At 35.2% G+C, this 26,662-nt stretch overlaps 1 protein-coding gene across 1 annotated transcript in view; it reads right to left on the bottom strand.

Moving 5' to 3' along the window:
• Positions 1-5,918: 5,918 nt before the first annotated feature.
• LOC149210787 (uncharacterized) overlaps positions 5,919-26,662 on the bottom strand; it is a 92,416-nt gene continuing 71,672 nt past the window's right edge. Inside the window, exons 4-8 of the mRNA XM_089399097.1 lie at positions 18,124-18,189; positions 16,939-17,004; positions 16,781-16,849; positions 16,422-16,664; positions 5,919-6,143 (exon numbers count right to left, since the gene is read on the bottom strand). Coding sequence (XP_089255223.1) covers positions 5,955-6,143; positions 16,422-16,664; positions 16,781-16,849; positions 16,939-17,004; positions 18,124-18,189 — 633 coding nt within the window. The 3' untranslated portion in view covers positions 5,919-5,954. The remainder of the gene's footprint in view (positions 6,144-16,421; positions 16,665-16,780; positions 16,850-16,938; positions 17,005-18,123; positions 18,190-26,662) is intronic.

Raw genomic sequence — 26,662 nt, 5'->3', positions numbered from 1 at the left:
CAGGAGTTATGAATTAATAAGTTTTATCATAAAGTTTTATTGAATCAGCTTGAATTGAAAATTTAGCCCACAGGCAATTTTCATGTCATTTGATTCAATTCTTTTTTACCATGTTTTACATTGGTAAAACATGAAAGTTCATAAAAGTTTTGTTGAATCTGCTTGAATTGAAAATTTAGCCCACAGGCAATTTTCATGTCATTTGATTCAATTCTTTTTTAGCATGTTTTACATTGGTAAAACATGAAAGTTCATAAAAGTTTTATTGAATCTGCTTGAATTGAAAATTTAGCCCACAGGCAATTTTAATGTCATTTGATTCAATTCTTTTTAGCATATTTTACATTGGTAAAACATGAAAGTTTATAAATTTTTATTGAATCAGTTTGAATTGAAAATTTAGCCTACAGGCAATTTTCATGTCATTTGATTCAATTCCTTTTAGCATGTTTTACATTGGTAAAACGTGAAATTTCATAAAGTTTTATTGAATCTGCTTGAATTGAAAATTTAGCCCACAGGCAATTTTCATGTCATTTGATTCAATTCTTTTTACCATGTTTTACATTGGTAAAACATGAAAGTTTATTAAGCCTCAACATAAGCATGTGATTCTTTATTTTGATGCAGTAGTACAACCTGCAAATTTCTCTGAAATTCGTTCTGACATTCCCGAACTTGAGGAAGTAATCTCGTTTGGTTGTTGTGAATCTGATATGGTTAATGTTAATATTAACACATGGTGGATTGATTCTGGATCAACAATTCACATTTCAAATTCCTTGCAAAGGTTTGCAAAACCAAAGGAAGCTAGTGGGAAGTGAGCAAAGCATCTTATTAGGAAACAAGATGGGCTCACATGTGGAAGCTATAGGAACATGTTATTTAACTTTAAGTAGTGGTTTTGTTTTGGAGTTAGAAAAGACCTTTTATGTTCCAAGTTTTCTAGAAACTTGATCTCAGTTTCAAGGCTTGTACCTTTTGGATATTCCTTAAACTTTTCAGAAAAATCTTTCAGTCTATTCTATAAATCTGATTATGTTGGGAATGGTATTTTGTCTAATGGTCTTTACTGCATTAATTTACAAAACAATGTCACATATGATTCAATGCATGTTCACACTGGTACTAAAAGATGATGATTAATAACACTTCTTCATTAATGATTGATAACACTTCTTCATGAGCAATTGGTTTGCAAGCTCAAGGAGTCATTGTATGGTTTAAAACAAGCATCCCGCCAATGGTATTTGAAATTCCATAGTGTAATTTCTTCTTTTGGTTTTGTAGAAAACATTATGGATCAATGTATATACCTGAAGGTTAGTGGGAGTAAAATTTGTTTTCTTGTTTTATATGTGGATGACCTTTTGCTAGCAACCAATGATAAGGGTTTGCTACATGAGGTGAGACAATTCCTCTCTAAAAGTTTTGATATGAATGATATGGGTGAGGTATCTTATGTCATTGGCATTAAGATCCATAGAGACAGATTTCGAGGCAACTTGGGTCTGTCACAGGGAGCCTATATTAATAAAATTTTAGAGAGATTCAGGATGAAGGATTGTTCACCAAGTGTAGCTCCCATTGGGAATGTTGGGATGATGTCAGAATGATCCAGGTTTAGACCACTGGAGAGCTGCAAAGAAAGTAATGAGGTACCTTCATGGGACCAAAGACTACATGCTTATGTATATCCTGTTTGAGGCTGCTTTACATGGTGTATGGCTTAAGAATTTCATTTCCGGGCTTAGAATTATGGATTCTATATCTAAGCCATTGAGAATATATTGTGATAATTCAGCTGCTGGTTTTATGGCTAAAAAAGTGGGAGTCGAAATAAACACATCGACATTAAGTTTTTAGCTATAAGGGAACGTGTTAAAGAAAATAAAGTGGTCATTGAGCACGTCAGCACTGAGTTAATGATCAATGATCCTTTGACTAAGGGCATGCCACAGTTAATTTCAAGGATCATGTATTGAATATGGGACTTGGTTCCATTATGCAGTTTTTTCATTGTATGGACAATGTTAATGAAATTCTTAATTATTGTGATGTTTTTTCTCATATTATGCGCACCTTAAGTTGATTTGAGAAAATTCATTTAAGAAGGACCAAGAATAAACATATGGTTTATTCATTAAGAAATTGTTGCCACATAAATTATAATAAGAATAAATGCATAGTAATACATGGAAGGTAATACTCATCATTAGAGGACTTATCGCCATGATTCATGTATCTATTACTTAATACAGATTATCAATGGTTTTTAAGTTGAGACATTAAGTTTGGAAGTATGGACCAAGTGGGAGAATGTTAAGCTCCATTATTTTAACACAAAAGCTACCTTGATTTATGGAGTTGCAGCTTTTCTTAACTTATGGAAACCAACTGCAGTAGTTTCCTTAAGTTAAGAAAATCAACTGAAATTACTAAATTAATAATTGGGAGCTACTAAAGTGGTCCATTACTTTGATCTCATCTCTACCTTGATTTGTGGTTTTTCTAACACATAGCATTTAGAAGCTTGATGGAAGCTTAGCTATATGTTTATCTGTTGGTCCCCAAGCTCAGATCTCAACCCCCTTTAGTTCTACACCATCTAGCTAAGATAGCAGAGCTCGGAAGTGCCTTCAGAATTTTGTGTTCTTTTGTCTGGACAGAAGTTGGAGTGCTGAAGGAGAAGCTTGTGGATTGTGGCCTGCATCAATACATCACCGATGGCTGGAGGTAACTCGTATCCCTGGGCAATAAGGTTTAATGATTCTTTGAGTTTATTCCGCATACAGAATCATTGTTAAAATTGTAGAATATCTAACATACTCATTATTACAAAAACATAGAGAACTGGGCAGTGTGCATTTCCAAAGCGCTTTGAAGAGTTAAGTCTTTTCCAAGACTAAAATACTTTCGGATAAGTGAGTTCTAATGTTTGAAGAAATTCCCTTTAGTGACACCATAATGCAATGATAATGTCAAAATACTTGGATTTCTAGCGGTCCAAGGACCTCAAAAAAATTGCACTTCAGGGGTATTGGTTCAGCTGGAGGATGGCCGGACGCAGAGGCCGAAGCGCCCATTGCTGAGAAAATTTGAAAGACTGCCAAATTGAAAAAAAAGTTAAGATAGTAGGATATGAGATGAAAAACTGAAGTTAAATTAGTTGTAATATTTGCTTTTAATTTTACTTAATTTTAAACTAGAAGCTTCAATGGAATTCGTCAATTCCATTTGTGAATTTTAAGGACAAAGGTAGTTGTAATATTTTCTTTTAATTTTTGTGTTTTTAGCCCTTTCATATATAGCATGTACTTAAAATACAGAAGCTTCAATTCCTACAGGAAATCAAATTTTTTTGTGTTATTATTTTTTGTTAAAAATAAAATAAAATATATTGAAAGGGGATATTAACATTTACCAAAGTAATAAGAAAAATAAATTCATAATTAAGTCTCAGAAAAGTATTCTTATTCTATCGAAATTATAAACGAAAATAAAAAATTAACTCTATTATAACAAAAAAAATATCTCTTACTTTTAATTTTTATAAAGAAAATAATATTTAAATGATTTCTGAATTGTGATTTTTTTGAAAAACGCTATTAAGAAGAGGAAAATAGATTCACAATACCCCAGTTCACTAGTTAGAGATGTAACATGAACCATACAAATTCAAGTTCAATCTCTCTTTTATTTATGTTTTCTTTTAAAAATTTTAAAGACAATTAGCCTTATTCCTTTCATTTATTATTTTAAATTTATTCACTTGTAAATGGGACAAGTTAAAAGTCGTTAGGTGAAACATAGCTCACTCTACTTTATAATTTTCGTTTTAATGTTAAAAGTAGAAGCCTGATAATAATACAAGGAAAAAAGAACTGTTACCTACGAATAAATCAAGCTGATTTTATTATTACAACAGAAAACACCTGATTTCACTTTAAAGGGAAATATTTATATATATATTGCAGCCATCGAGATTTTTCTGCATGGTAGTAAGAATATCGTTTTCCAGAATTGCAGAACATAAATTTGATGAGAAATTTCGTATTTATATATATATGTGTACGTACGCACATGTGCCTAGGTTAATGGTGGTAAGATAATTTATAGCAGAGTTGGTGATATTTATTGTGTTAAAAAGGTGCATATAATAGAGTAGTTGTATTTATTTATTTACTGTTAATATACATATTCTATAAGAAAAAAATAGACGTGGTGCAATATTGATCGTAAATATAAATTTAAGGTTTTCATGTATACACAACAGTCTCATAAATTTGATTTAATATGCAGTTCTACTTTTTTTTTGTGCACACACCTTGTTTCTTTTCCAACGGATTTCTTTGAATCCCTTGGTCATATACCCGGGTAAAAGGTTAAAGAAAATAAAAGAGTTTACGTGCAAAATGTTATTAGTTCAAACATTTTCACATATTTTAGCTTTGAGATGAGTTTTTGGATCCCAAATCTAAGTAACACAAATAACATGAGTTCAAATTCTAATTTTGGTTTTGACTTGTGCATGGTTAGTAGGTTAGTAGGACATAGGTCTTAGAGAATTTTTTGTTTTTGTTTTTGTTTTATTTTAATTTGGACTTTTTAAAATTGTTTTATTGTCTTATTCTCATGCAATTTAGTTACAATTTTGGAGCTTTTAAAGGTTTCAAGTATAAGTAATGTTAGCAGGGATTTTAAGTGTTGAGGAATTGATTTGTTCAAGCTTTACTAATGCTATGCAATTAATGCTAATGTTAAAATTTACATAAAAGGATGAAGTTTTGGAGTGTAAGCAATGTTAGAAGGGATTTCAAGTGTTGGGGAGTTGATTTGTCCATGCTTTACTAATGCTATGCAATTAATGCTAATGTTAAAATTTATGTAAAAAGATGTAAAAAGATAAAAATAAAAATTTCATCCTTTAATTTTTAACATTAACATTAATTGATTGAAGATGTTTGAAAGTGGTTTCCTTTTCAAGAAGAAAACCCGAAACATTTTATATATGGATGAAATGTTTTACATATTCATGGTTCCACTACACTTTAGACTCAAGCAAATATGACCGACATACATCCTTTGGCAAGCCAGGGAAGAGACCTTGATTCACATCCTAACAAAAAACAAAACAGTAATGTTCTCCAGCACTTCATAAAGAAACAATACAATGCTAAGAAACAATACAATGCTCAACAAGCATGCCATCAAGGGAACCTATAAGAAATCTAGGAGAAACAAAACTAAGGTAGAAAATATGGAACCACCCCATGAAAAGCAATGAAGATCACAGACAAAAAATAGAGTGAATTAGACACAAGCAAAAGAGCCCTCACTACAAATAGTTTTGTCCACAATTTGTTCAAAAAACATATACCCAGGCAAAAGTGAAAGAGCACCCTTGGGGAGGGCATCAACTTCAACATTTTTCTCTCTATAGACATGTTGAAAGGAAACCTCTGAGAAGAGAGCCTTGAGATCTAAGATACGCTGCATCTAGTTGAAGAGGACCCGGGTGTGTAAAACAAAGCGATCTTGTATCCAACGTATCATGGAAAGGGAGTCCCCAACAAACAAAATGTTGTCGATGCTGAGCTAGAGCGCCACCTGCAAAGATCCCCATAATGCCAACATCTCAGCCCTGCAATTGTTGCCAATACCCCCGAACCATCTAAAGTCAAAGGATAGATTAGAGTCAATTTGGAGAGAGACTCCACACCCGCATTGCCTATTAACAGAGGCCCCATTGAAGAAATAGATAAGAAAGATGTTAGCCAAATCAATAAAAATAACTGTCCAGGAAGAAGTCTTAGGGGAATAAATATGCATCTCAAGTGCATTAAATATGCAGTAGAGTTGGAAATAGGAAATGCCAAAGTCCAGCGCTCACCTTCCCCAGAAAAAGAGAGGATTGTACACAAAAAATGTCATGTCCCCACAATAAAAAGCTTTTATATACACCTGCAAGTTTGTCTCGTCGCTGTCAGTGATAGGCAGACTGAAAGTCCAACGCTCGCCTTCCCCAGAAAAGAGAGGATTGTACACAAAAAAATGTCATGTCCCAACGATAAAAATCTTTTATGTACATATCTGGAACCACAAGAAGCTGCCCCGTAAGTAGTGAGCCTCCATGGCAATCCCTGCAAGTTACGGAAAGGAATTTCAAATCCTTTCGGCGAGTTAAATGAAAATTTGACGATGTTTTTGTATTTTTTTGTACTCTTTATTTAAATTTATGTTTTATTTAAATTTTCATTTTAGGTTCTATTCAAATTTGTGAGGGTAGACTTTCCTTTATTTTAAAACTCTTTTTTAAAATTATTGCATTTCAATTTCCATGTATGCTTTTTTGGAAATGCATTGTTTTTTTCTAAGTTCTTGCATTTCAACTTTCTTGTATGGGTTTTCCAAATGAGCTGGTTTTTCCTAAATTAAAATGGGTTTTAAAATAACATACAACCATATTTTTAAAATTTGTTAGCTTTTGCCATTAATAATTTTGATCATGTACTTAAATTTTAAAAATGTGAAAAGCTCTACAAATTACATTTGAACATCCTCAATCACCATCAAATGAGATGGTATTTTTTTTGCTTTAACCAATGAGTTAGGAGGGCTTTACCACCTTGTAAATATCGTTTGACATAAACATGTTTCTGACTTTTTTTTAGCATGGAAAAAAACTATATATTAAATATTATGTACATGATATTCCAAAAAAGAAACAAACAGGGGATACTTCTGTTGTTCTAATGTGAAAAGGAATAAACTGTAATTTGCATATAGAAATGCTCAAAGCAAAGAGTTAACATTTTTGAAGGCAAAACTGATAATTACTACATGGAAATATATAATTGAATATAAGGGAATATATAATCGAATATAAGGAGATATATATATATAATCAAATATAAGGAGATATCTAAAACAACATTTCTTCAAATAGCGTGTTGGAAAAAAAAACATATCGAACCATTTTATAGAGAGAGTAGTGTATTGTACACGCCACCATATTCTTCCTATTGGGTAACAAAATACAAAACAGTTATACAAAAAATAAAAACACATATACAAATTTTACCCTAGAATTGTATATTGCACAGAGTCAATCCTCCTGTCCTCCATATGAATGTTCATCTTCACTTCACCCATTGGATCATGTAGTCCATTTTTTGATAGCTCATCAACAATCTGGTTATATTCTCTTCTAATATGTTGAATTGTGGGTTGCTTTAGTAGATCCCAGAGATCTTGAATTCTCCTTAACCAACCATGCAATTCTTGTTTCTAAATGAGTGCCTTTCCTTTGACATGTTCCAGGATGATCTTCGAGTCTCCATATATGTGAATCTCCATAATATTAAGAAAATTAATAAACCACAACATTCCCCACAGTGCCATAGCCTTAGCCTTGTTGTTTTTAATCTCCAGAATATTAAGAAAATTAATAAACCACAACATTCCCCACAGTGCCATAGCCTCAACCTTGTTGTTTTTACCCAGGCCAGCGTTTCAGTGTGCCTTATATTGTAAATCCTTTGATATATTTATCCAAAAGCCGGAACCACATATGCTATTTTGTGCAACACCATCAAAACAGGCAAAAGGAAGTTCCATATTGTGACCAGGGCTCCTACCCATCTTCACTTTAGGAATAGCATCATGTGAAGAATATAAAGCATGTAGTGAAATGATTTCTTCATGCATCATCTCAAAGTCTGTCGATCTATCTTCGAAAATATAGTTATTTCTCCACTTCCACATGGACCAAAAAAGTAATAGGGGAATGGCCCGCCATGATGGTTTTTTATTACTCCACCACCTCGTACAATTTGCAACGTTTTGGTGAGAAAGATATGTAAATCCAAAATAAATTGCTAATTTTTTCCATACCTGTTGCACCTTATGACATTTGAGAAATATGTTATCATTGTCCTCTATATCCATTTTATAAATAGTACAATAACTGGGGCCATGCCAATTTCTCCTTTTAAGATTCTCCCATGTGAGATTCTTATTATGATATACCAGCAATGCAAGACAGATAATTTTGATAGGAATATGGATTTTCCAGAGTGCGTGGAGGATAGGATCCACCAAATTGATATCATTTCCACCACACAAAGTATCATAAACATCAACAACAGAAATGTTGCCCTCCTTCATTTTCCCAACCCAAACCATTTTGTCACGTTGTTCTTCTCGGCTTATTCCCAATGCTTTAAGAGCCACACAAATGTATTTCCATTCAATTGCCATATTATCAGCCATCCTCAGATCATTTGCACTTTTCCAAATGGGATATTTATCCCTCCATGAACTGATCAATTGGTTCCATAAGAAAATACCATTTTCGTATAGAAATTACAATAAATTATCAAAGAGATGACAAGTCTGTCCAACTCCCAGAACCTTGTGTAGTCTAATGATAATGGAGTGCCTCGATCCCATGCTCCAAACCAGTTTTTGTAAGAAGATAAAAGACACCTTGTGCACATTGTTCCAGATGGCCGATCCGATTTTTAAGGCAATGCTTTGTCTGCAAAACTAGAAAATGGAAGCCCAGTTTTTCAACTACTTCTATTTGATCAGCTTGCTCCATAAGCCAGAGCCAAAAATGGATCGCTAGAGTGATTTCACCCGAAGAGAAATACCAAATAGGTTCAGATCCAGAATGCCCCATCCCCCCTTGTTTTTTGGTTTGGCAATATGAGTTAGTTTTGCCAAGTATAATTTGTGTCTATTATTGCAGCCTGACCATATGAAATTTGCAATGATACGGTTGATGATTTTTAAAATAGCCATTGGGATCTGGTACAAATGAGCCTAGTATACCCCCAGTTGTGCGAGCACGACCTTTGTGAGGATCACACAGCCCCCTAGAGATAGACAATGGAATTCCCATCCAGTGACCCGCTTGAAGAAGTGATCAACTAGCCAGTGCCAATCTGAGTTCCTGTAGCAGTTTTGTTTAATCTGATAGCCAAGGTAATGCATACCATGCAACATTTGTGTTGCCCCAATGCCGAATAAGTTGTTGATATATGCAATCATCTCCAAATCACCTTCATCACGATATATAATGGATTTATGTAGGTTCATACAAAGCCCAAATATAATGGAAAATTTATTAAATGTGTGACATAAATACAGCCAAGTGAAGCAATTTAACATTGCCATTATTAGAACGTCATCAACAAATAGAATGTGCAAGATTTTGATGTTCATACCCACATCCAAAGCCTGAACATGACCATAAGTCACTGCTTTCTTGATTTTCAGACTCAACCCATCCATGACAAGTATGAATAGTAAAGGAGATAAGGAGCAGCCCTGGCGCAGTCCATGATCGGCACAAAAAAATTGAGTGGGAAGGCCATTTATAATGACTCCATAATTGATGTTCAGAACGCAAGCCACGACCTAGTTTACACCTTTGGGTAGCAGACCAATTTTAAACAAAATCTTTCGCAGAAAACCTCAATTAACATGGTCATAAGATTTCTGAAGATCCACTTTCATAATCCCGGCATTGATGTGCTTTGTATGAATAGAGTGCATGCACTCCTGTGTAATGGAAACGACATCGTGGATTTATTTGTCTGGTAAGAACCCAAATTGTTCTGGCGATATAAATTTTGAAAGTATCCCCCTCATACGAACAACAATAATTTTTTATATTATCTTATATATCATATTACAGAGTGATATAGGTCGATAATTGAAAAAATTCAGGGATGATAATCTCTTTGGGATAAGTGCTATATACGTGGAGTTGATACGCGGATGTATATTACCTCTGGTTCTTGACTCCACCATCTACAAGAGATCAGATTAAAATATATCATAGAAATGTATGAAGATCTCAGTTGACCACCTATCCGGCCCGGGGCTTTTATCCCGTTGGAAAGATTTAAGGACCAACAGAATTTTTGCATATGTGACTTCTTTTATAAAGTTTTCATTATCTCCCACATTAAACATAGTTGGAAAGAGTTCCAACACCCAAACCATTACTTCCCCATCAGCCTCCTCTCTGTAATCATATTCTTTTTGGAAATGTTCAACTACAGCTCCACTAATGACATCCTGCGTCTGGAGAACTATGCCCTCCGCGTCATGTATTTCCCCGATAGAATTTATATTACGTCGGTGGTTTGCATGTCTATGAAATCTTTTTGTATTGTTTTCTCCTTCCTTAATCCAAATCGCCTGACTCTTTAAGCGCCAAGAAGCTTCAATAGCAGATAAGATATCCTTTTTCTTACTCTCAAAAAGATGAATGTGTGACCTGATATCCTCATGCAATGAGTGTGAGGACATCAGAGGAAGGAGAGTTTTTAGTTCTATTTCGATCTCCTTAAGGTCCTTCCATTGTGCTAGGGTTTTTTGTTTTTTCCAATGCTTAACATGTTGTCTGAGAATATCTAACTTAGCCAAAATGTGCTCCATCGGGGAAGCCACTAGCAAGAGAGGCCAGGACCAAATCTTGTTTACCAATTCATTAAAATCAAAATCAAAGAGCCAAGTATGGTTGAATTTGAAAGGAAAACCATACCTATGGATCCCCTCCCACCAATGTAATACAATAGGTTGGTGGTCTGCAAGAAAATTACTAATGATCTCCAAATGTAAATAACCTAGTCAGTCTAGCAATGATTCATGCATGAGGAATTGATCCAACCTTTTCGCAATATATGCCTCCCCTTTCTTGCCATTATCCAATGTGGGGAGGATCGATTAAGGACAAATATCAATGAGATTATGTTCAATGATAGCCTCACGCATCATTAACACAATAAGGTCTCCTTTTGTTGTACTCCCCCAGACTTCATCCATAATGATTATACAATTAAAATCCCCCACAATAATCAGTGAATTCAGGTTCATAATACCAAAAGTGAATAGTTCTTTCCAGACATCCATCTTGTTCCTATATGGTCCATATAGGTTTAGAATATGCATACATTCTGGTTGTCCTCGAAAATTTGCCTTGATCAGCATGCCCGCCGAGCAAGAGTAATTTTTTGCCCGCACCTAGAGCGGATCCCATATGACCACAAGCCCACCTGAAAGTCCAACAGTGGCTGTGGCAGAAATATACCAATGTGGGAACATTTTTCGGAAATAAGCAACAACATTTGAAACCAGATGCATGGTCTCTTGTAATAAAATAACACATGGACGAACAAAGTGAAATAAATGTCTAAGTGCCTGGAACTTTGAGGGTGTTCCCAAACCCCGAATGTTAAGAGATAAGATGGTAGTCATGGCACATCCCGCTCAGGCATGTGTGCTCCAAGGGCCCGTGAAGATGAGATGTCAGCAATCAGAACATCAACAAGGAATTTTTCATTAGGGGATTGAGAGTTTAGCTTTCTAGCATGACCCCTAAAGTGACGACTACCACAGTTGCACTTCCGGCGAACAATAATGTTCCCAGCCAAAGTAGTACTAATTTGTGGGGAGGTGAGATTATCTGGCTTATGAATAGTAAGTGACCAGAGATTTATTTTTTTTCGATTGAGCAGCGATTCCAAGTCGCTACCCACAGAGTTGGTGGGAGATAATTGAGGGGTTATCGGAGGGATGCTGTTGTCAGGAGGGCTCTGAGAATTAAGCACATGAGGGGGTGATGGAATGGGATTTTCATATGAGGTGGATGGAGCATCTTGTGCCTAATATGGATTGGAGTACATATTGAAAAAAAGTAGTAAATTTGGGAATGTTGTACTGGAAGGTGGAGCCAGGCCGAGGGTGACTGGCTTCGATTTCTTGGATGACGGGGAGGTTGATGAGATGTAAATAGGGGAGGATTCAATGCGAGGAGAAGACCCATCATGAGAGGTATCAAGTGCAGAGTTATAATGGGGGTGAGTTTCATGAATAATGCCTGATTTGCTGCGAGAATCATGACCTTGAGAGTAAACAGCAGCCAATTGTTTCTTGAGCGTAGCTCCATGTGCTTTTTTCTATGCGTTCGCCCACCCCTACAATGGGGGCAATTTGCCACCATGTGTCCTATGTGATGGCAGAATGAGCAGTGAAACGGGACACCCCAGTAATCCAGCCCTTAGACAAGTGTGTCGCCCCCTAGTGGAGTCCAATTTGGTCCGAGAAGCCACCCCTATATTCCTTTTCAATTAAAATCCATGTTACCTGCTTGTCAAGTTCCCCCAAACACTGCAGGTCGACATATATAAACTTCCCTAAAGCATTCCCAATGTCCTGCAGAGCTTGCTTTGACCAGAGTTCGATTGGAAGCCCTTGAAAATTAACCCAAATAAGTTTATTTTGCAGGATGTTATTTAGGGAGTTAAACTCAATGTACCAGTGATGAAGTTCGAGGAAACTGCATCCATCGATCCAAGGGATAGTTTTGATCTTTTGTAAGTCCTCCTGACTCAAGAAGTGGAAGTTGTACCATCCCCGCAGAAACCTCACAATTGTTGGCATATAACCTAACTTAGTCTTCCATTTTTGTTCACACCAGGACCTCATGTTAGCATCAGATTTCTCTGAGAAGTGCCAATGCCCCACAAGCCCACTTTTGCAGGCTGGTGATATGATCACTGAGTTGATCTAGGTCAAAAACTAGAGCAAGAGGGGGGAAAGTAGTTTTACTGGAATGAGTCTTATGACTTGGACGCTGGTTCTGCTGAGCACCTAGCATATTAGAGAGTGCATGGCCAACACCTGGCACATAAGCATCCCCTAGAATAGTGTCCCAGCCATCTCGGGATTTCGAGCTGGTGCCACATTTGCCTCCTAGACATTTGTGTCTGTTTGAATCAGCCGCCAGAGTGGCTTGAATGATCACCTCCTGGGGTGAAGTGTCAAAATTAAAAATTTCTATGTCACCAAAGCGATGACCCTACAAAGAAAAAGAGACCCCATCCCAATTTCGGGCCCCATTAGGTAGCCATGTGCTCAAGACAATGAAAGTGGCAGATAGTGATTATGGAGGAATGTGATAGTACATATGAAATGGAAGTAAAAATTAAAGACTTGATTTAGTGCATCTAACAGATATCACACATTCTAGAGAAAAGTGTTATTTTTGAAACACTCCCCAAATGTACAAACACCGGCAAATGAGAAAACCCAAGAAAAACAGTAAATAGGCATGTAAGAAGTAGATAATGCCAATAAAGGAAAATGTACAACCCTGATATATGTAGTACATGGAGATCTGAAAAGGACATAAACAACGCCAACAGATCTCACCTCTAGAATAATCTAGGGAGATAGTGTTAGTTACCAATAACTCCAGATCGGGAAGGAGTTGATCCAAAGACAAACACGAGGACGAGGAGTGATAGATCCCAGGGTCGGTAGGATCAGTAGGACATGTGTCAATGGAGAGTTGTAGTAAATGCCACCAACTAACATGGGGCGATGTGGTGCCGAGAAAAATACCGGAAATAATGCCGGAAAAATTAGGGAAAAGGCCAGAAAAACCAAGAGAAACCGTCAAGCAGTGGAAAGACAAAAAACCAGGGTTCAGTGAAAGACAAAACCAACAGGAAAACTAGAACCTGTCACAGCAATAAAGGCAATAACATCCCTTGCATGACCACCATATATCCCCCAGGAGAAGTCTAGCCTGTTTACATGGCTGTGTAATATAGAAAGGATTGTAGTATTGCAAACAGTTCAAGATCCCTTTAGCCGCCAAACCAGAGCAGCAATCGAGAGAAAATGGTAACCAATGGCTAATTGGTGTCGCAATCTCTATGTGTATGGGAGCGTCGATGAGAAGTCCAGAAATGGATAGTAAAAATATGGCTAAGGATATAAAGAGATATAGAAAATATCACCTGAATATGGACAAGTTCATACCATAAGACCCACGTACAGAAATCTATGCACATTCCCATAACAAGATTTAACGACAGTATAGGAGATAAACAGATGTCATGGCAATTATCAATCCAGTCAAACAAATCGAAAATCCCAGCAAGATACAGTGACGTAATATTCTCAATAGCCGATAGTAAAACCAGTGAGGAATATAGGCATAGCTGCAGATAGTGACATGGAGAATGCAAGTGTCATTATCAAACTATGTAGAAACAATGCATTCGAAGTCGAGTCAAGTCCATAGTGAGCTGCCACAAACCAATATATAAAAAACAATGAGTGGGCATTTGTAGGAGTATAACACCATGTGTGGAAATACGAAAAACTAGTATGGAACTGATGGAAATTGAAATTAAACCAATCCCAGCTTTGGCCATGCTCTCTTGGATATTTCTACAACGTACATGAGTGCCCTCTCTTAGAGTTGTATCACACACCTATGATTTGAAATACTTGTGATGTAATAGATTCTTCTCGTGCAAGAAGTTTGCATTCCTCTTACCCAACTTTCTTATTTGATTTGCATATTTATGATGGCACACATTCTCAATAAAAGAATATCACAATCAATTTATTCATTTAGTGCGAGCATTATTGTCACATATTCTATAATAGTATCCTTAAATGAGATGTAACATTGTTGATAGGTAAATATCATCGAACTCCATAATATTTATCCGCTCCTTTTTTGTCCATTGGATTGATTCCATCACACAACGACTGAAGATGAAATTTCTGATTACAAATTTAATACTTGATGTAAAACGAAAGCAGTCTGATGTATTTTCATTAAACACGATAAGACCATTCATATGTTCAAAGCACTTGCAAGTTGCAAAATTTCCATTTTCTTGCCTGAGAGTTAAACACGCTTCATAAATATTTTGAAACATGACTATTAATAACAAGGAGCCACTGCCGTGGCAGTAGTCCCTGCCGAGGTCTGCAAGGACAACACAAATGGATTGTATACTGTCCGATTTGAAATGGGATTTGAAATGGAACTAAAATAGTTCACCTAGAGCTGTCAAATCGATGGTGATGTGCAGAATTTGATATGCAATTGGGTTTTATTCGAAACCTATGGATTTTGTTTTAGTTAGACCTACTAATTAGCTGAAACAGAGCTTATGAAGGGTGCAATTTTTCCTTTTCCTTATGCTTTTGCGGTCACATATTATATTTCCATTAACTCATTTACATGGTGTTATCTAATTATTATGAAAGTTTACAAATATAAGCATAGGGTTGCTTATTGAAAAGACAAAAACATAGGTAAAATAATACCAAATACAATACAAACCTCTGCGGTGCTGAGCCCTCCTTTCATGGCTCCACATTTGAGCTTCATTTGAGCTTCTTCTGACATGGGAGTGTCATCCGAACTCATTTTCCTTACCAGATAATTAACTACCTATTACTTTGGGATCACCCTTTTCACTGGTTGATATCTCTATTCTATTCCGAACAATCTGCAACATGATGTGCTCCATTGAGACAATGATGTATATATATATAGATATAGGTTCCTCTGGTACTTTGAGGTATGTTCTATTGGATAAGCTTTAGTATTCGAACGACATGCAGCATGACACGTATTATATAAAGCGTCCATTTCATATATGGGTACTTGTTTATCCACCATGTTTCACTCTGAAAGAAATATTCATGTTCGAAGGGTACAATCACATAAAACTATTTAATTAGAAATTATTGAATAATTTATAAGAGTGTATTTTTTTTAAAACAAAATATTAAAATGAATTTTTAAATGTGCACTTTATTAATGTGTAAGTCTGTGTAATATTTGAAGTTCTATTTGAACAAATAAGAAATGATTTGCTTGATTAATCTATATGTTTAGATGATAGCTTTGCAAATTTTAAAAATATTTTAGAATTTAATGAAAAATAAGGCGATCAATTGTTTGACAATTGGTTTAATTTTAAAAATACATATAATCTTTTAAACTGAAATCAACATTAAAAAGTAAAATAATCTATCAATTTCAAACTCAAAATGTAGTATGTTTAATCTAGATGTAAAATGCATACCTTAAAGGACTAAAGTATTTAGATGCTCATTTATGCATATAGAGGTATCAATGTTCATGTGTGTTTTGTGTATAAGTAGGTATGTATATTTCATGTTTTTGGTGAACAACTTCTATGCAAGATCAAACTCTACCAAAAAAATTATGTTAATATATATACACATAAAATTATTTATATTTTTTTTAATTAATTTATTATTATTATTATATAAACTTATCTAATAATGATGTTAACAATAACGACGGAGCCAGAAATTAATAACGGACGCTGTCCATTGATTAGGAAAGCTATGACGCTGTCCATTGATTAGGAAAGCTCTCTCTTCATAGCTAGTTATCAGTAGATGCATTTGTAAAAATATTAATTAATTTCACATGATATACAACCCTGTAAAAATATTAATTAATATCACATGATATACAATGCTAGTTATGAATCTCATTCATGTAAATTGTAAAAGATGCATTTGTAAAAATAGCTGGGCTGTGGTGAGTTACTAACCTGGTTCGACCCACAAGGGCTTCTCACTAGGGCGTTAGGCTGCATGGATATGCCAGATATTGTGGTTGCAAGGGACAGAGGCATGAGACTCAGGCCTTTGCTTTGCAGACACTGCATTACTGACCCCATGTTTTCATCCATCAGTTTTGCTAACTCTCCTTCTGTTATGGACAATCCCTCCTCATCTTTGCAAATATTCTCAGTACCCTTCTTGATTTTGCTAAGTTTCATGCTGCTTGAAGCCTGACATTTCATCAAATTTCTGTTAACCTTTATTTTTCAATTTCTAATGTTGGTAATCACATCAAATGATATTGTTGAAGAAACTACTTCAGAATAACAAATAACATGATTATTACATCTGCAGAGATATCTGCTATAGCCTGACCAGCTGCTCCTGTGCCACCAAGTCTACTCATGCTTAGGACCTGTCAATGGAGACTGCTCTCAGTATTTGGAGAATAGTAGCTAGTCTAGCCCTATGCCTCTAAGCTCAAAATTCATAAAGAAACTTTACCTTCACTTGCAACTGCAGAAACTTTACGTACTCAATTATTTCGTCCAGCATAGCTGCCTTGTCGGTCTGCATAAAAACATGTCCAATGTCCATTCCATTCAACATGCTAAAATAAAATTTTATCGCAAAATTTTTAATACTATTTGAGAATAAGGACAGTACGCAAAAACTTTCTTCATACCCTACATGCTGCATTGATGCTTCACAATTAGCCTAACTACTTGTTCGTACTCTTAGAAAATACAAAGAAGAAACACATCTGATGAACTTGGTGCAGGAAATCCTACTCGTCTTAGGGCAGCAACATCAATTTAACTGGTAAAGTCTATCAAAGTGTATGTAGTCTACTACTAGACTACAGGTACTTGTAACTTCCACTTTGCACTATTGTTAATAGTCCCCTTATCATCTCTATGATAAAATCATTATCTTTAGGATGACACAACACAATCCCTATGGATATAGTAGGTACCTTTAAGACAACACAACACAATCCCTATGGATATAGTAGGTGTAACTTGGATTAGATTGCTTTAATGATAGTTTTTATATTTTCCCTTTTTCTTTCACTCGTAGTAGGGGGAATAAGTGGCCTATAATGGTAATGCAATGCTTAAGAATAAATTTTTGTGTTCCTTCCGGATCATACATATCCTCTTATCATCCACTAATATTAAATATTACTTCCAAACTGAAACACTCTCCATGAAATTATTTCTCGTTTATCCCTTTTCTTAACCATTTACCATTAACCCACTCAAGTTGTGAATGACCTCCCAGTCCAAAGCGATATAACTAAATAGATCTGATAGGTTTAGAAAAGAACTATGATTGGCTGTATTTATTACGATTTGGTGCACAATATCATGTGGTATTTATGTTCTTCAAACAATTTCAAAGTGGATTATGTTTAAGTTTATCTGATATAGTAATATGCATATCTCTAAAACTATCTGAAAGAGGTACTGTAAAGGTTGCCATTAGGCGTATCCAATATATGAGTCGCCATTTTTCAAGAAGTTATGAAAAAAGAGGAACTTGGAGTACCGACAATGAGATTTGATTTTTCATTTTTACACAAAGGAAAAGGAACTGCCAAACAAGAAACATACATTACAACTAATCAATCATTATATTAGAGATTATATGTTATTGTGGATCACTTCTATCAAGCAAGAAAATCACCTTACTACAGTTGGGAACCAACTCCTGTAACGCCTTCATTCTTTCTGCAATTCTTTCTCTTCGTTGCTGTAAACATGTCCAAACCACTCTGGTAAGTTTGTCTTCATTTAGCTTAATTAGCTAAAGTCCAGTGATAGAAGTATTATGTAAACAATGAAATTCAAAATGCGATAGAAGTATTATATAAACAATGAAATTCAAAATGCGATAGAAGTATTATGTAAACCAGAAATTCAAGGTTCAAACCGTGACTAATAATTTGGCAATATCACAACTAAAAAAGAGTTGGGCAATATCACACACAGATGAAACGCCATGTTTAAAAATCAATAAACAAGAAATACTCTGGGAGATTCAGGGCATGATCACTATGTTTAGCATATATGGAATTGGGCAATAACTTACTCTTTCGGTAATACTATGAGGATCTGTCACTTGACCACGCCTGGCCCTTATTGGTTGGCCTGGTGAGAACTGCTTCTGCATCCCTCAATCTCTTCCCCAAAAGCCGAGCTGTATCCACCTTTGTTTCACCTAGGCTGAGAGGAATAGGGTTGAGGCCGACGTAAGGTGGCCGCCATGATTGCGTAGGGGATGGTACAATAACCGTATCCGCAGTAGCAACAACAGTAGATACTGAAGTAGGGGACCTAAGTACAATCAAAAGTCCAAGGCTACCAATGCCTGCTAACAACGGTGAAGAGCTTGCATTTTCCCCTGCTGTACCCAGCTGTGTGAGACATCTTACTATCTACAACTTGCTATCAAAGTCTCTCAGCACAAATTGAAAATGAAATGAGTCATATCTACAACTAAAAATTGAATGCCTAGCTCCAAATGTATATTTATCTCTGAATGTAAACCTATGGCGAGTTTAAGATGGATGAGCATGTGTGGCAGGTGTAAGCACGCTGTGTGGCATGTGTCAAGTGTAAGCGTCAAGAGTAAGAAGCAGACGAATTACTATAAATGTTCAAAGTGTCCATCCAAACTTTGCGTAAAATTCAGAAAGCGAAATGAGCCATCCAAACTTTGGTCTAAAATTCACAAAGCGAAACAAGGCATCCAAAATTCACAAAGCGAAACAAGGCATCCAAACTATGGTTAAATGTTTTTTTTGGATTTGGAAATTCAGCAACCCGGCAATAAGACCTCTAATATAAAACTTTGGATAAAAAACAAGAAACATTAAGGCTCTAAAATAAAACTTTGGGTAAAAGCGAAAAACATCAATTAAATGTTCTGGTCAACCCAAATTAATAGGAAGTCAATGGCGGATCGAACGCTATAGTCCCTGCTATGCTAGAGGCAGGGACTAATAATGTTAGGCCAAGACCGTTCATACTTTCAAAGCACTTGCAAGTTGCAAAATTTCCATTTTCTTGCGGGAGGGTTTTACACCCTTCATAGATATTTTGAAACATAACTAGTAATAATAATGTTATGCTATATTATTGGTGTGCTTTTGAAGTTTTTGAAAACAAGTTTGAATTTCCAATTTCCAAATTGCTTTTAGAGTGAATTGGAAAACAAACAAATAACGGGGTCAGATTGTTTTTAGAGTGAATTGGAAAAAAATAAAATAATGGGGTCTCTTATTAATGGGAGAAAGGTTTCTATTTGGTAGGATATGAAAAGTTGTCAGTTTACACCCAACATACATTCTTAGAGTATAGATCGACCAGGGAAAATTTTAAGAACCCCCCCTAAATTTATAAATATAATAAATGGGCGAATCTCCATGGTATATAGGAAAAATGGAAGGCGATTTTATCAATAATATAATATGTATATATAATTTTTTGGCGAATCTCTCACCAGGCATGGCGAATATTTTACTCAATTATAAAATCTTGTAAGATCTTGGAGAGTATTTCACTAAATAATAAAACTTTGTAAAGTCCTAGTGAATCTTAGCATAGGCTACATGCTGGTTTAATTCCCCCATTTAAATAGGCTACATTCTAGGTGAATACCATGGGTCAATACCATGTGCCATTTTTATTTTTATTAATTCTAATATTAGGGTTAATAATGGTTTTTTACATGGTATTAATAACAATCTAGTCCATGGTATTTGTCCCATAGTATTTTGGCCATAGGTTTCACCTAAATAAGTAAATATAAAAAAATGTTTTATTTGTTTACCATACCTCTCGTTTATTTATATTTTTATTAATTTACCATACCTCTTTTACAAATATGGTATTTGGCCCATAGGATTCACTTGAATAAAACCTCTTTCTTGAGCCTTCATAAATAGAACGAAGGTTATGGACTAAATATAAAAAGAGGTTTTATTTATTTACGATACGTCTAGTTTATTTATATTTTTATTTATTTACCATTTTTATTAATTTACCATACCTCTTTTACAAATATTGTATTTGGCCCATAGGATTCACTTGAATAAAACCTCTTTCTTGAGCCTTCATAAATAGAACGAAGGTTATGGACTAAATATAAAAAGAGGTTTTATTTATTTACGATACGTCTAGTTTATTTATATTTTTATTTATTTACCATACATTTTTATTAATTTACCATACCTCTTTTACAAATATTGTATTTGGCCCATAGGATTCACTTGAATAAAACCTCTTTCTTGAGCCTTCATAAATAGAACGAAGGTTATGGACTAAATATAAAAAGAGGTTTTATTTATTTCCGATACGTCTAGTTTATTTATATTTATATTTATTTACCATACCTTTCGAGTAAGTATAAAAAGACGTTTTATTTATTTACCATACCTCCACTTTACTTATATTTTTATTTGTTTACACCCTTACATGTATATAAGGTGACTTATGGAGTAAATATAAAAAATGTTTTATTTATTTACCATACCTCTCATTTATTTATATTTTTATTAATTTACCATACCTCTTTTATAAATATGGTATTTGGCCCATAGGATTCACTTAAATAAAATCTATTCTTAAAAATGGGCGAATGGATTCACTTAAATAAAACCTATTCTTGAAAATGGGCGAATGGAAGGTTGTAAGTCCTAATTTCAAGGGCTAAATTTACCTTTTTTACCCTCTCCCTTAAAATAAGGTGGGCTATTTGAGGTGATTTGTAAAAATGTACTATGATACAAAATATTCGCCCACTAAAAATTTAAAACCCCTTAATTTCGCCAAAGGGCGAACATTCGCCCCTAAAATTATCCTTGAGATCGACTCAACAATGTCTTACTATGTATGTTCAAAATCAATGGCCATGTTCATCAATTCAGTGCATATGGAAATTTCGATAGGGTAGGGGAAAGAGTGAAGCAGATGCTTGGAAGTTCAACCATTAGACTTCAACATGTGTAGGCTCGTAAGCTCACTTTTGTATTTTTCATATCCATAACCCTATGTTTTCAAAATGAAAAGAGAATTTGGTTACATTGAGGTTTTTTTGTTTTGAAGGAAGAAACGAAACTGTGGAGAAAGAAGAAAAGAAATTGTGGAGAAATAAATGTTGGTGGACGTGTTGTGGTGGTCAATGGATGAATCCCCACCATCCATTCTTATTTTCATTATGGACTATATTGATTTGTCTAATACAATACATAGACTCTCTCAAAGGACTTATGGAGTATTTTTGGTCTGTTATTCTGCTCATCAATGGTATAAATCATATTTGATTGAATGTTTGATAGCAATCAAACATTCAATCTAGTGGCTAGGGAAAATACCCATTAAACCTCTTGAGAATCAAAAGGGAAGTCAAACATTTCAAAGAGTTATACAAGAGAGAAATCTAATAATTAGGGAAAATACTCATCGAGGACACACCTGGGATTCGCACCTTTGGAAGGCTCAAAGTACTACCTCTTGATAATATGAACCACGCACACCCTGATACACCACTCTCATCGGATTTCCCTTAAACATCAGTCCCACCCAAGGGGCTCCAAGCGAAGAAACACATAATTATTTCCAGGCATCCCCTCTCCGTAAATATGCTCAAGTCGATCTAACAATGTCACCTCCATGTTGCAAGATCATTGTACCATTGGAAACTTAAGAGGATCAAATGTGGGCTTCGTTTTTCGCGTCGTTTGCAACTCACTGGTTACATCAAATTTGGTGAGTTTGCAGGATTGGGATCCCTTATTGGGAGATACGCACCTCTCAAAACCATATACATAGGCATGTAACTAATATATTGACTTGGAAGGCCTATGCATATATACCATAAGGCAATGAGGGGAGAGATTCACAGATCTCTATGAAAAGAAAGTTAATATAATATCTCATATTTCATACAAGTAGTATACTGATAAATAATAAATGACGCATCATAATGTTGGACTGCATGCTAACTTTTTCAGTGTTTAGGTACAATAGAATTTGACGTGTTAAACTCGACATTGGGCGTCAATTTGCCAACTTGCAAATTTGTAACACATGTCAAACTTGACGTGGAGAAATTTTAACCACTTGTCAAATATGTTCTGAAATCAAAAATATGTGTTATAGCATGTCAAATTTCAGGCTTGGTCCTCACAAATGGACATAACATGTTTTCCTTCCTCCCAAAAGTAAAGGTGTGGGATCATGACCAATGCACCTTGGAGTCGGTGATAACACAAGGATCAAAGAATAGAAACCTGGTGAGAAGGTCAGTTCCTGTCATGTAACTCAATCACAAACTCCATGTTTGATAAAAAATAACTCATGTAGCAATTGCACCGAGAGGTGTAAATGAACGCTGGTAAGAGGAGTGGAAATGTAGAAAGAAACTCTCCAACATGTGAGGTTTCATCATGGATGTCACCTTATGGAAGGAGCAATGGCATGCTGAAGGGAATGAACTTTCTGACCTTCACACACTAGGAACCACTCTAGTCCTTGCAATAAAAGGGGGTTATGATGTAGAGTTCAATGGAAGGACAATTGGAACTATCCCCGCCACTTACCTTCTTATAAACCCTGATATTGATGAAACATGTCAACTCCAATGGTTCTATGGAATTGTTTTCAATAAAACCAATGTGTCACCAGAACAAAGGCCCCCACAACGACTAGAAGGAATAAGAATCAAAGGTTTGTAAATTGTGTTCGCATACGACAATCCAGCCAATGACTAGGGTCATTTTAAGAGAATGTAAAAATCCACTAAATCTTTTTTGGTGTTTGAGAAAGTGTGAAATGGAGGTCCTTGTGATTGGTTTGGATCCATACATGAAATTCACAAACAAATATGGATGTGGGTCTGACTCCAAATGTGACCCAATCGAGCCTACTTGTAATCTGAATGGTGAACACAAGTATAGTCCGAATTTGAAGAGTTTATGTGAGGAAGTGGTGGAGTCTCTTAAACAAACAAGGGCATTGCTGGTGAGAGTCTTGAGGTTAACACAAGTTTTTGGACATTGTGGAAACATATTTTGAGAAATCAAATGACTTCAAGCACCAATAGGAGTGGCCACACCTTCTTTATCAGATGTTTTTTAATGATATATGGTTTCCTCAAGTTTCATATTTTCACCCTTGAGTTTGTTTATATTATTAGTTCAATTGCAAGTCAGAATGGTGTTGAAAAATACCTAATTTAGTTTTTTAAGAATTTCAATTTCCCTAAATCATTATCTTTTAAAGAATTATTTAATTGAGATATATTTGAGATCAAACTTACATTTTGAATGACATGGTGACACTAGTTTTCTCTCTTCAAATTTAGAGTAAATGAAACTATTGATTTCTTCCAATTCAATTCTATTAAACGGTTCTTTGGTCTACACATTTTGTGCTTGAAAAATGAGTCATGTCATTGAAGACACCAACATACCAAATGTATTAGAGTATTTACACACATTAATTGTATGTTGAATCCATGTACTTGATTCTTTATTGCAACAAAGTAAAATAGAAATAGAACCGAATTTTCACACTGTAGAGACCAATTATTATCTTTAAAGGCTATTTTGGTTGTCTTATAGTTCTCAAGAGCCATCAATACTTGTGGTATAATATTATCCCACTATTTTGTTTCTCACGGATCCCATTTTCTAGATTTAAGATGGTTTCTTGCTTCCCCTTCAAATTTATGGTTACAAGTGGTATCCCCACAAAATCCCCAGTTCATATGGGAGGATAGTTTATCTAAGAGATGAGTTTGAAAAGTGGGCAAGTGGTTGTTAGATTGCATCAGAAGAAATGTGTCCAAAAACCTGTGATTAAGGACAATAAAATTAGTTAATGATATTGTGTTAGGTCCCTATACTACTAGTGTAACCCCTTATTGTTATTAGTATGACCCCCTTATTATATTGTTGTGTCCATGTAGTCCCCATATTGTTATTATTATGCCCCATAGAAGCCCACTATTGTTATTGTTGTTCCCTTACATTATTATTGTTATGTCAGCTCTGATTATATTATGACTCCTATATTATGACCCCTTTGACTCCTATATATAGAAAGGAGGCCTTGTCATTTGTATCATCCACGAATTGTTCATTTGTGTAATTCAAAGGAGGTTTCCCCCTCAAAGAGGTTGAATTTTAAGGCGTTGATCTTTCTTTTCTATCTTTTTGTGAGTTGGTTTCATAGCATTTGGTATCAGAGCTTTGGATTCTAGGGTTTCACTGCTCCAAATAGGTCATCATGGAATTTTCGCTATAACGTTTTCGCTACGAAGTTTCAGAAGCTAAAAAAAAACCCTTTGAGCCGAGATCGCTCTAAACATCAAGCCTGAATTTCTGATCTTTTCTATTTTTATTTTTGGAGATATGATCTAAGGAACTTAGGGTTTTGGCAAACTCCAGAATTCCATCTCAAATAGGTCATCGTGGAATTTTTGCTATAAAATTGTTTTTGCAATGGCTTAGACTCGAAAGTTTATTTAAACCCATTTAAGCCTAAATCATTATGAACCTCGGGTCTGAATTTCAGATCTTGTCTCTCTATATTTTTGGAGATATGATCTGAGGAGGTTATGGTTTTTAAAGACTCCTGAATTACATTCCAAATAGGTGACCTTGGGAAAATCATTATAACTTTCTCTCTGAGCATAAAATTTCACTTTCGTAAGAATTTACAGAAAGAGGGTGGCTTGTAGTTTTCTGTGTATCAATTCGGGTTTGAAGGTCGAAAACATGATACATGTCACTTCGTACAAGTTCGATCTACTGAAAAATTATATAATTAGGTCATCTTGGGAGATTGGTCATAACAATTTATTGGAGAATCCAATTTCGATTAGACTGATGGCATTGGAAAGAGAACGTAGAGGGCTACCACAGGTCGCAATTGCAGACCTTGGAGATTTGAAATTTCAGAGATACAACATATTCAAGAACGAGCTCCTAAAATAAAGAAAATGAGATATGAGGAAGTTTGATGGCAAGGATCCGGTAAATTGGATACTATAGATGGAGAAATATTTTGATATACATGAGGTGCAACTGTTACAAAAGGCACATATTGCATCTTTATATTTAGAACTGAATCAATTCTTATGGTATATAGGGCTTTGTTCTCGTAAAGCACTTGTCAGTTGGTCAACTTTCATGGAAGAAATGATAGCACAATATGAGGACACAAAGAGTAACACCTTCTTTAGGCAATTGATAAATCTCAAACAAAAGGGTTTAATGGAAGAGAACATTGAGGACTTTCAAAAATTGAATATAAGGGCAAATGATATTCTAGAGAAGCAAAGGATTGATGTCTTCATAGGGACTTTAAAGGATAACATTCAACATGAGGTTCATCTTTGGGAACTTGATTCATTGGAGAAGGCATTAAAGTTGGCAAGAAAAATTGAAAGCGAAATTATGGAAACAAGGAATCCCACCACTCATGACTATAATTATGGAAGTGTTTTTTCTCCTATCCTTCCACAACCTACAAGGTTTACACCACAACAATTGGAAGAAAAAGGAGAAAAATGGCTTTGTTACAATTATGATAGCAAACACACTAAAGGTCATAAGTGTGCTGAGAAGAAATTATTTTACATAGATTATGAAGATGAGGAAGAAAAAGACCAAGAAACATCAAAATAAGAGGATATACACCAGGAACGAACCCCAAAGAAAGAAGAAATGAATCTGACCATATCTTGTACCGAATTGGCAAGAATTACCACTCCTCAAACTCTCAAGATAGAAGGACATATCAAGAAGAAAAAGGTTCAAGAAATGAAAGATCACATCGAGAAAGAAAAAATGAATCCGATCATATCTTGTAATGCATTGGCCAGAATTACCACTCCTCAAAATATCAAGATAGAAGGACATATCAAGAAGAAAAATGTTCAAGAAGTGAAAGATCACATCGAACATCAAGAAATGAATCCGACCATATCTTGTAATGCATTGGAAGAAATTACCACTCCTCAAACTCTCAAGATAGAAGGACATAACAAGAAGAAAAAGATTCAAGCAGTGAAAGATCACATCGAGCATCAACAACAAGGTCTCCAACTTTTAAAGGATAATGCCACTTTGGTGCAGAATCGAATGAAACAACAAGAAGATCAACATCATAGTGAAAGAAGTTTTGATGTATGTGATTGGGTATTTTTACGGCTA

Source organism: Pinus tabuliformis, chromosome 1_2, assembly GCF_031772625.1.
Source record: "Pinus tabuliformis cultivar Carrire ecotype Pingquan chromosome 1_2, CPIR1, whole genome shotgun sequence".
Taxonomy (NCBI): domain Eukaryota; kingdom Viridiplantae; phylum Streptophyta; class Pinopsida; order Pinales; family Pinaceae; genus Pinus; species Pinus tabuliformis.
This window is presented reverse-complemented; position numbering and strand designations above follow the sequence as displayed.